This window comes from Harpia harpyja, chromosome 1 (genome assembly GCF_026419915.1).
Source record: "Harpia harpyja isolate bHarHar1 chromosome 1, bHarHar1 primary haplotype, whole genome shotgun sequence".
NCBI lineage: Eukaryota > Metazoa > Chordata > Aves > Accipitriformes > Accipitridae > Harpia > Harpia harpyja.
In genome coordinates, this window is record NC_068940.1 from 48461772 (window position 1) to 48473991 (window position 12220).

Sequence of the window (12220 nt, forward strand, 5' to 3'; positions counted from 1 at the left end):
TGGTTTGTCATGCACTTTGCCCAAGGATGTTGTGGATGCTAAAAACATTTTTGGGCTCAGGAGGAGACTGGAAAAATTCACAGAAAGGAAGTCTATCAGATAAAGAGAAACCATGTCTAGCTCAGAAAGTCCCTAAGCTGAAAATAGCGGGAGGCTGATGGAGCCTTAGGGGGAAGTATAGCATATACTTGCCCTTTTCTAACTCTACCCTAGACAACTGCTAGAGACAAGGAGTGTCCGCAATAAGCTGTGAACAACTTACTGTAGGAAAAAAAGGAAAGGATCTTCACCCATGACCCTATGCTTTGTTAGCACAAGATAGCAAAATTCATACTTCAGCGTTGGAGAATGTAGCTTTGGTGATGCGGCAACACTTCTGCATCTGTTATGTCCCAACAGAAGAGCAAGTCACACATGATCCAAACTAGAGAACCAGTGCTTCCAATAGATTTCAAAAACAGCCAAGCAGAAAGACTGGTTTGTTTCAGAAGGGGGAAAAAAAGCAGCAAACCATAAAACATGATGTGATTGAAACTCTCCCAAAAGGAAATAAACAACAGCCCAAAACCTAAAAATGGCAGGAACTCTTGCCTGCCTTTCGCAGTCTTGTTACACCCGGTATTTAAGGTTTGTTTCTAGGCCAACCAGTTCTTCTTACTGGCAGTGCCTGAGTTATTGCACACACTCTTGCAGGGTGTGGATTTTTTTTTTTTTAACCCACAATTTTAGCAAACCTTTCAAGAATGTTTTACACAGTGATATCAGAGAATCAATTATTTAGGCTGGTTTTAGGTAGATTTTTCCCTCCCCCATTTCCTTGGTTATTAAAGAAAACAGCAAAATTTGGATCAGACATTCAGCTATCCAGTCCAAAATACATTCTTTTTTATTTTAACTACACTGCATCAAGTTGACATATGACGTGACACGATGTAACATAACATAAAACAACATTACTCCGCATAACACATTAGAAATTAAAAATAAATATTTCCTTTGGATCCCATTGGTACTACCAATTTTACTTGCACATCTCTAAATTATGTTTGTTCCTCTCATGTCTTGCCTCTTAGCCACTTGCTTAGGTGAAGAATCAGCCTCCCTCTTCCAATATGTTAGTTAATAACATGTATAACATGTCCACGTTCTTGGCTTCTAGAAACACAGACAAAAACCAGTTCTCTCCTCTGAAATCTTCACTGATGTTTGGGCTGATTTCTTTGTTGATAGTTTCCTTGTTTTCATAAAAATTGTCATTATGTTTAAAGAAAAATTACAGCCTGAAAAAATGAAATGGAATCTGAGCAGGTAATAAAATGTATCTTAATATTCATCATGCAGATAATTAGATGAGTACATAAGGAAATCAGAAGCATGTTAGTATGATTTAGTAATGGTAAAGTCAGATGGTCTCCATAAAAATCTATGGATATTTCTCTCATTGGTAAAAATGATACTGGTGATTAAAAACTGTATGGTTCCTGCGAATCAATTAATCTTTTTATGGAATTATTGATATCCTCAGTGCTATCAGTGAGGAAAATGAGACTCGCAGAAGTGCACGTTTTTAAAAGCACTCTCTTATCTAAGTGTCTTGGTTTTCAGGCTCTGCTTAAAGTCCGTCGGGCTTGATTTCCAGAGGTGTTGATCAAATGTGGTTCATTTTGACTTCTAATGGCAGTGTCAATATGATGTCCTTGAGAAATCAGAACTTTTGGTGCCTAGTTACCACACATAGTAAAGAGGCATAATAACGAATCCAAGACTAGTTACTGGCTTAGCTAAAGAAGCATGCATGTGGCAAGTTAGGGTTGAAGTACAAATCTCCCATGTACCAGCTCTGTGATGGCACTGCACCATGTGGTGCGGGAGACTGAGGTTAGACTTTAGGAAGACCTCACTTGCAGTAAGGACAGCGGAGCACTGCAACAGGTTGCTGGAGGCAGCTGTGGAGTTGCTGTTACTACTGCTTTTTAAGAGCAGGTTTGAAAAACATCTGTCAGGAATAACATAGGTACAGGTGATTCTGCATTACAGCTGGAGAAGGAAAAGGTAATGTCTCCCAGGGTCCCCTTCAGCCCCATTTTCTGTGTCTCCATGTAGGTATCCTTGGACACTATTTAACTACAGCTAGGAAAACGCCAGAAACATAATAGCTACTTTAGCATAGCACTATGCCTAGGCTGAAAAACCCTGCTGAGAAAGGTGTATTGCATAGTCAGAGCTGCATTGCACTCCACTGAAGGAATTCCCTGCCCCTTCTCCATAACACCCCTGTATCCTTCTTTTTTGTAGGTTTGAATTTGCCTTTTTTAAGCTACCTTTTCAGGCGAGTCATTGTTAGTTGGATAGGGTTTTTTTCAGTGAATAACTTGTATTCCTTATTACTCTCCCCTCCTTTGTAGAGTTTTGGGGTTGGTTTTTTTTTTAATTGATGCTGTTCATAGCTCTCTGATTACTGAGTCAAATTTTGTTACTGGACCAAGCCCTCCCCCTAAAACAGGCATCATCTTTCAAAAGCAGCCTCAGCCCATGGGTATCCAGCTGGCAGTAGCAGTGTGTGTTTCTCTCCCTTGAGACTTCTTCCAGGAACAGCAGCAATGAGATGTGGTTAGGACCTATTGTTATGCCAGGAGGCTGCAATGCAAATAAATTTGCTGCTCTCCTTGATTGCGAGGCAATTCAATCAATTGCTGGGTAACTGCAGGGTAACTCAGCATCATTGATACGAGTGTGGAAACGTTCTGCCTTTGAGCTGCAGCTTCTCTGACCAGTGTATGGCTGCAAACATCAATAAGAAATCTCCCTCCATTTGTAATGGTGCAAATGATTGGTAGAGGTACCATGCCATTAGATAGTCATTGCGTCATGTTTCTCACATAGTACTAACTTTTAGTTGGTAGCATGACAACAATAACTACTACAAGTCAGTTGTGTATAAACAACAAATATGGTAGCTTGTAATACTGAATAAAGATGCTGGTTCTACAGATAATTTGGGAAAAAAACCATAAATATACATAGTTTCTAAATGTACAATATTTGTAAGTGTGCCTATGTAAAATACGGACAGAACCAGGTCCTGCTAAAGTGGTCTGATGGCTTTTAATTTCAGGGGATCACCCCTGCCTAACTGGGGACATGAAAATTAGCCTCAAAAATACACACATGATGTTTTGAATTCTGCTTCTGTTAGTGGATTAGGCTTGCTCCCACAACACAACTTAAGGGTGGGAGCTCATCCTAAGGCAGAGAAGGAATGCCTGTAGTCTTAGATACTTGTTTGCGCTCCCAGAGCTGGCAGCAGAGAGGCAGGCTCCTCCAGAGAGTAGTTCCCCATGTATTAAAAGAGATGTCTAAAACTGGTGAGATGAAACACTTTCTAGTCATGTCTGTTTCTCTCTGTCATTGAGAGGGAGACTAGATAAATTCATTAGACTAGACATTTCATGTTTGGAAAGCTGAAGCTAGGTAGGAAGGCTCCCATCACATCTCCAGAGACATGTGGGCTCTGCAAGCCCAGGGTTCTGCCTGCTCTGATATCATGAGTTGGGCTTGTATTTTCTGGAAATGAAATAATTTGAAAAATTTCACAGGCATTGTAATAACCTAAACTGTTCAGGTGGAACATTATGTTTAAGGGACAAACATATAGGTTGGAAGATGTGTCTTTGGTTCCTAGCTACCGGTTAGCCTTCCTATGCTGCCCCAAGGATCAGTTAGCTTTTGGTTCCCACCTACTTTGGGAAAGCCTTCCACTAAAGCCATGAAGCTTCAGTTTTTCAAAAATATATATTCCTAGTGGGTATCAACCAAATCTGCCCTGTAGGGCAGATAGATTAGGTGAGAGCGGTATACTCTGTGTTCTTATCAACTGCTTTTTTCAAACTTTGATTGATCCTGATATGGCGCTTTTGTTTCTCACTCACCTGCAGAGCCTGGAGTTTGCACTGTATTTGGAGATCCTCACTACAACACTTTTGATGGACGGACATTTAACTTTCAGGGAACATGTCAGTACGTTTTGACGAAAGACTGCTCCTCCTCTGCCTCGCCCTTTCAGGTGCTGGTAAAAAATGATGCCCGTCGGACCCGTTCTTTCTCCTGGACAAAGTCAGTGGACCTTGTGTTGGGCAGAAGCACTATCAGCCTCCAGCAGCACCTTACAGTGAAGTGGAATGGGACCCGCATCTCACTACCTTGCGAGACACCGCAATTTCAGATCGATTTGGATGGTTATTTGCTGAAAGTGACAACCAAAGCAGGTGGGGCGCGGGCGTGTGTGTGTGTGAGTGATCTCCCTGAAGAACTTCTCAAGTACAACATGAACAGCAGTCAGTAAAAAAGCATGAAAGCAGTAATAAATGTAGTTATAACTCTATAGAGATCTGAGAAACCCAAAGTGCTTTCAAAATCTCTGCAGCCTACAAGCAGTCAGAGATCTCAGCTATGAGTTTGAAGTCTTTGCAGAACATTTGCAAAGCTATGTTTCATTCTGCAGCTGACAATTAACTGCCTGCATAGAAGAATGTGCCATGACTTTCACTTCCAGTAACTTAAGAGTGGCTTATGCAGGGTCATCATTTTGATACTTACAGATAAGAACAGAGAGATCAGTTCTTAAACGTAACATTCAGTTTTTTTCCCAGTTGCAGCAACATACTGTACAGTCTAAGTCATCAATTATATAAAATCATAGTTACTAGTGGCTGGAATGAGTTTAAGTTGTCAAATTATGGAAACATTTCACTGGGGCTACCCAGCAAAATGGAGGTCCTAGTTTGAAAACCAAGGCCTAATTTGCTGTTCAGTGCCATCTTGTTGGGCTTGCTTTGTGCCCAAGTAAGAGTTTGTCTCTGAAGAACAGAAAGTCCAGAGCACCAGAAGGAAAAGGAAATCAAAAACTTCAGAGAATCTGGTACCTTATTTGTAGAAAGAGGGAAGGGAGATAGCAGACTCTCAGGTCTTTGGAGTCCTAGAAAATACATTAATTGTCAAAAAGCTAAACCAGAGGACTTACATTTGTTTTGATAAACTGTTCTGAAACTATAGTATCCTTGCATAGATAAATACTGAGGGGAAGTTTAAAACTTTCTCATTAGCATGTGTTAGGTACTACTGTAGTCCTGAGAGATTTCACTTACACAGTGAAGTACTGTTTCAGTGAGAATACTATTTACTGTTAATTCAATTAAATGCCATGTGAAAGCAGTGAAACCAATCTTTCTTATGGAGTGATATGGTCACAGGCGTGATACATAGTCATACTCATTATCTAGCATAATTTTTTTTCAAGGGCGACACTAGCACCCACTGTTGAGCTGAGAATTTAGACACCTGTTCATATAGCCCCTGGAAATGTAAGTCTGCATAATGTGGATCCCAGCTCCGGGCTCATTCCTCAAAGTGGCAATGCAGATTTTTGTGGCTGTCTGTAAAATGCACACAAGTCGACCATTATTCACAACTTCTAATTAAAAGCATCTTGAGGGTTTCTCTTTGCAGCCAGCTGAATGCTATGAATTCTGGCGATGTGGATTTCATTAGCCAACCACAGGCCAAGGAAAGGTTTTCAATCGAAGATGAATGACAGCTAATCCTGCTGCTATTCCATTTGTCTCTGGTGCAAGCCTAATAAATGACTACACACATCTTTGTCCATGTGTTGGCAGAGGGAGTGCAAACATGGCATATGACAACATACCAAAGAGTGTGTAATCACTGCAAATTATAGCCTAAATAATTCCTCCCCTTAACTGAGCAGGATCAGGTTTCTCTCACTGAACGCAGCACGATGGGCCAAGTCCTCCTTTCCTAGGCACATAAGGCCTGAAAAGCAGCAGAACGGCATGGCTCCATTTTGCTGGGAGAGGACAAATGGCAGAGAGGCTGGAGAGAAGAGGAATGTGTTGAGTAGAACTGGTTTGAAGACAAACCTTTTGTTCCACAGGAAATTCCGAGTTCTGGGGGGAAAATCGGAGAATTTTCTCTGTTTCAGAATGAAATATAGATTTTTTAAAAAATAAATGCTTTCCCAGTATAGGATGAAAACAGAGAGGGAGGGAGGAAGTAATGAAAAATGCTGCACTAGAAGCAAAATTCAAAGTAAAATTGGACTGGGAAGTGCAGGGTCTGCTGCTTACAGCTTAGCCAGCATTCCCACGGCTTTTGGTTTTCCTTTTGCAGAGCTGGGAGCTGAGCCCTGGATAAAACAGGGGATCCCAAAGCTTCGGGAAGCCTTGTGGTCCCTGGCTTCTGGGCAATCTGCATGGCAGGGCTGTCCTGGAGTTGCATACCCTGAGAGTCCAGGCTTCCAGGCAGCCCACCAGGCAAGCTGGCAGGAAACCAGCTTGGAGCCTTGCCTGTGCTGTGTTGGAAGTTCATTGAATCCGATATGTCTCCCTGAAGCATTCCAGTTCTGATGAATTGGCATTTTCCAGTGAAAACCTGTTTTGTTGCTAAATTCCTCACCAGCTGTAGCCCTGAATGCCATGCAGCAGCAATTCTGGCACCCTGCACTTGCAGGTACTTCATCATGGGTGTGGTTGGGATGGTGTTGAGTCCTTGTCTAAAATTTGTGTGTTAAAAAGACAAGAGAGCAGAAGGTCACAGGTCTGGTGTTACTTATCTGTCCCTCTAGTGCAGGAGCATTTTTTGTTGTTGTTTCTGTGCTGATCTTTTGCACAATGCTGCTTTGCTGAGGTTTTCTGTACCACTTTGGCACTAAATCTTTAGGGAAGAGTGGTCTGCTGGTTCTTGAGGATGCCTTTACCATGAAAAATCACGCAGAACAATTGATGGGAGTTCCCAGTGTGCGGAACTCAGTATGTGATATGCATAAATCCAGAAGGAATTTTTTAAAATGCAGCAGAGCACATAGTGTGCCAAATTAAGAAATCAAGTAATCAGTTGGATAAGCATTCTTCAAAGAAAGGGGAAGATTGGAAAACCCTAAAAAGTAACTCAGAATATTCGTTTTCTGCACATCCACAGATGGGACAGATGCTGCATCCTTTGGCTTCACATCTCTTGGATTCTGATTCTTGTCCAAGTGAATGGGAAACTCATCCATTGGGGGGGAGGGGGGAGAGGGGAGGAAAAGGGGGTGTAGGCACCAAGAAACTCTTCCAAACAATTTCTGTCTGCGAAGGAGACCATTTCAAACATTGGTCTGTAGCATAATCCCGTCTGTCACAGCTCTCATTGGTTTACAGAAACCAACTGAATTTTCTGCTTGTGAAGAAACAAAAAGGGACACACTGCACAGTGTGATCAGGCTCTGACAAAATTATCATGCATGTAGGAGTAGGTACCCTTCCTCATTACCCCAAAAGGGAGTAAGCTCCGTTATGGACAGAAACCTTTAGGCTGTTTATCAAAGCTAGAAATTACGCTTGCATCTGAGCAATCACAGCAGAATATAGTGTAATTAAACAATACCCAGCTAGAGGAAAGTACATCCTTTTGTGGTAGTTAAACTGTGAGTCTCTTGAATCAAATCCAGTAATCAAAGCAGGACTCTCTGGATTTAAAAATGTGCATTTTTATATGCTGAGATGAAAAGTCATAATTTTATGTTGTTCTTATCTGCATACCTAGAGTTCACAGAGCAACATGTAGCAAGTAGATTAACTTAACTCTCACAAAGGACACACAAATATTCAGGATAATTTTAGAGTTAACCTTTTGTAGTGAACGTGAGTGGTTTCACTGAAAGTCAGTAAGTCTTGGCTTGAGACAAAAAGGAAAATTAAGATAGAATAATTAGCCAGTCTTTTGTGACTCTGCTTTAAGTCAGCAGCTTCTGAGGGAGCTTGTTTGGGGAAGAAGTTGAACACTGCCTTAAAAATGGAATTATTGTCTGAAGAGAACTGTCTGAGAATTTGGATCTTGATGCTTCAAGCTTTGAGAAAGTTTATATGATTCTCAAGTCTGAAGAAATCTTAGTTTATAAATTAATGGCAACGTTTTTCTAAATGCCAGCACAGCAGTATTAATCTGGTGTCTGCAAATCAAGCTGTGTTTTGTTTTGTTCAGCGTCGTCAGAAGCAAAGACAGATGGAATTTGAATTTGTCCAGCAATGATAATGTATGAAGCAGCTTAAAAGGCAGCTTTCCCCTCTTGCCACTGTGCTGGCCTTGTTAACGATTGTAGTCTTGCACAATTTCTCAGTTGGCTGGGTGTAAAGTGCCTTTGGAGGAGGACATAGTGGCTCTGTCCCTGCTGGGTTTTTTAGATAATTCAAAACCGCTTTCAGGCATAGTCAGCTCAGGACATATTTGTGCTATCATTGCTAACCTGTAGTGATAAGAAAACATGATGCAATAGACTGTAGTGACCAGTGATGCAGAATTGTCAGTACAACCTTGCTGGGTAAATCGTTCCCCAAACTCTTGGTGACATGGTGTAAACCACATTAGCACCAGGACAGTATGTACCGATGACAAAACACCCCTTCTATAGCCATAATTGCTGTTTGAGCCTCATCCTGTTTCTCTGCGGTGCGGGTAGGAATTGTCATAGGAGACAATGGGATGTGTTGCTAAAGGAAGGGTTCCAGCTTTGAACTGAGTCACTGGCATGTTAATTACTTACATAAGGATAAGGCAGGATTTGGATCACATAGTGACAAGCACTGATTTACAAGAGGAAGGGGTAGTGCTAAGCCAGCCCACACAGCAAATGCAGAAAGCTGGAGCAAAGCCCTGGTCCTGCACCGCAGAGTGATGCTGTTTGGTATTCTTGGCCAGGCAGGGAGAAGAGGGTAAAATCTGGATTATCCTGTTTAAAAGCAGGTTCCTGTGTTTATCCTTAACTAACTGCTGCACACAGGTACTTTATGGGAATAAATTAACATCAGCAAAATTATTTGTGATCTTCAGATGCAGGGTTACTGCGGAGATGTGAAGTAGTAGCACTCATCAGAAGCGGATGGTTAGAAGTTAAGCAGCAGTGATTCTTGGTGTTGTTTTTATGCCATATGATACCAAAACTGCTTTCTCTTATGAAATACATATTTACTCCTCAAAGGATGGAATTCATTTAATTTACAATCACCCAGGTAAAGACTAGAAGTTTAGTCTCCACCTGATCTCTGGGCCCTCTAGAGTATCACCAGAAACAGAAAGGCATTCAGAAAGTCGTTTATTCCCTCTGCATTAGACACCCGTGCTGTGACCCAGAGCTGCCTATTTCTCTCCATCAAAGAGGGGGCCCAGACAGCTGACTTAAGCTGGACACCTAGCTTTTAGATGGGTACAGAAATAAAATGGACTTCATCCACAGAAAGCAATTTTGATTTTGATGTACCAGAAGTGCAAAACCTTACTGTAAAACAGATTGTAGCAGAGCACTTGCATCCCAGCCACTAGATGAAGGTTAGGTGTTTACCATCATTCCTCAGTGTTGCTGACATATGAAGACAACTTCAAAAGGTTGGTAATTAACACCTTTTGAATGAACAGTTTGAATCCAGTTCAGAATGCCTTCCTAAAACAGTTTTACCCGTCTGACATATATTTGTGGTCATCTTTTTAACTCTCTTTACCTGCACAAAATAAGGTACTTGTATTGGAACTGTTATATTCACCCAAATGAGTTATCAGTGTCAGCTTTGCAGGCAAGAAAAGGATGTTTTCCATACGGTGGTCACTGGGGGAGTCTCATGGGGCATGAACACCTTTGTATGCCCATGACCTGTGCAATGCATGACAATGGCTGAAATTCTGGGCCACCTGCAGAACCAGCTAGAAATTTGCCCCAGCAAATTCAATTTGCAGAATTTTGCAAGTGCCCTCTTTCAATCTTGAGAGTAGTTCTGCCTTGGCTCCAGATTTCTTAGGATAACCCCATTCATTAGCAAGGAGGAACAAAAATAAACAGAGACAGGCATGAGTGTATTGTAATTGACTGTGATTTAGGAAACACTATGCTTGTCAGAGGCACTTAATGGGAGGTATATAGAAATCTAACAACATTATCAGAATGAAGCCAATGGCTTTCTTTAGGTTCCCATGAACACTGTTTCACAAACATAAGGCACAGTTTGTTATCCTCAATTTCTTCTTCTCTTTTTTTTGTGTGTGAGTTTTTGTCTCTTCTCTTTATTAGGCTTGGAAATCTCATGGGATGGAGACAGTTTTGTGGAAGTCATGGCCGCGCCACATCTCAAAAGCAAACTCTGTGGTCTGTGTGGCAATTACAACGGGCACAAGCGAGATGACCTGATTGGGGGGGACGGGAATTTTAAGTTTGATGTGGACGACTTTGCCGAATCCTGGCGCGTGGAGTCCAACGAGTTCTGTAGCCGCCTGCAGAGAAAACCTGTGCCTGAGCTCTGTCATGGGACGGTCAGGGTGAAACTCCGAGCTCACCGGGAATGCCAGAAACTCAAAGCATGGGAGTTTCAGAGCTGTCATTCAAGGGTGGATTATACCACATTTTACCGGTAAGTGTGGCTTGCTGTGGAGGGAGATAGTAAGTTACTGTGCGAGGGGAAAAACCACACGGCCCAATTTCAGTAGCATTTGAGCACATGCTTTGAGCTTCTTTTGCTAAGAATTAATATACAGTCACATTATGATGAGCTTTTCTGAGTCAGGAATCAGAAGAAGATGGTCCTGAGCTAATAAAGACCCGAGCAGCCAACAGTGAGAAAGGCAGGCAGGCAGGCTTGTGATCACCTAGAGAAAAAGTACTTTTGGAGACTGAGGAGAGAGGGGGAAGAGCCTTCAAAACATTTTGGTAGGATCTTTCTGATTTCAAAGTCAGCTGTAAAGTTGAGGCTGACTAATTGCTATTGCTTGTGGTCCAGAGAAGTGTGTCTTCCCAGAAGCATTTTGAAAATGACTTTATTAAAGCAGGGATATTAAATATTACTAGTGCCTCTTGGATGGTGTAGTTTGTGGGTTGAGAGTTTGAAAGGAGGGAGTTAAGAAAAAGTTCAGTGCATGCCCATCCTGCCCTGGGAGCAGAGGAAGACAGACGAGGATGAGAAGCCTTGTCTGAGTGAATTATTTAAGATTTTTTTATCTTTAAAATGCTTCCAGTCTAAACCACAGAGACATCATTTCTGTTCTTTAATTGGCATGAGTTTATTTGCCCCTCACTCAGTAAATAAAATTGGCTTTTCTTTTGATTGCCTGACATAAAAGATAAAAGCAAGCCGAGTCACAGTTGTATGATGGCAGATGGAGCTGCCTGATCTCTGTGCTCCCAGCTTTCCCCACTTGCACACATCTGCTGAACTATTGGGCTTGTTAGGAAAAGGTTTCTAAAATGACTCCATTTCCCTTATGAATTGCCCTTCCTTTTCTTTTATAATGAGACAGAAAGACTTTTATCTACCCCAGCACAATACGTCTGGGACTGGGAAATGCTAGAAGACACGCAGCTTGGCTTGTAGTCTGTGCACTTCTGCATTTAGTTTGCTATAGTGTATCCCTGTGCTAGGAGCCTGGCAAAGAGTGAAGATCATGTTGTGTGCAGGTTATAATACTTTGTCTTTTCCAATGGCTGGAGGCATAGCAGAGAGCACTAGGGATGCTAACACACACACATAGGGTCTGTTGAATGCATTTTAGCAACATTCCCATCTCACTTCCATGGTCCTTTAAAGGTAAGTGATGACAACGTAAATGGAAAACAGGCACAGAGAGTTTTGTTTCATTTTGCAGTGGATTTTTAGTCCCTTTTTTAAAGTAGCTAATGATTAATTTAGTGCAATATACTTCCTGACACCACAACGGAAAATGATTTATATTTTGGCTACAGCAGCCAGAAAAAAAAGCTCTACGTGCTTGCACACAAGAATTACTGTAGAGCATTTCTGTTCCTTTAAAATGATGTCTTCTATTTGTCCTGGAAAGACAAGAAAATCAAGCAAGTATTTTACTTGATTAGGTCCTTTTGTAGAAAAGTCTATTTTTCACTAAGGAAACTTAATGTTGAAATGACTGTTATATTGTGTCAGAAGTAGCTGTTCGTTTGCTTCCATTTAGATGTTGCTAGCTGTTAGAATGCTCAGCTACAGGAAACAAAGATAAAATATAAATTAAAATTAAATAATGGTATTTAGTAGAATGCTACTTCTTGTTAGAAACTGACAATGTTGTAACAAGCAATTTATTCAATGACCATGGCCATTTTTCATACTAGGAAATTCCCGCAAGGAGGTAATGATTATGGGACATACATTCAAGAAAGTTCTGGGAACCCTTC

General features: G+C 41.4%; 1 protein-coding gene across 1 annotated transcript in view; it reads left to right on the forward strand.

Annotated features, from left to right (window-relative positions):
• BMPER (BMP binding endothelial regulator) overlaps window positions 1-12220 on the forward strand; it is a 150986-nt gene that overhangs the window by 93979 nt on the left and 44787 nt on the right. The window contains exons 12-13 of the mRNA XM_052792683.1: window positions 3936-4265; window positions 10112-10448. Coding sequence (XP_052648643.1) covers window positions 3936-4265; window positions 10112-10448 — 667 coding nt within the window. The remainder of the gene's footprint in view (window positions 1-3935; window positions 4266-10111; window positions 10449-12220) is intronic.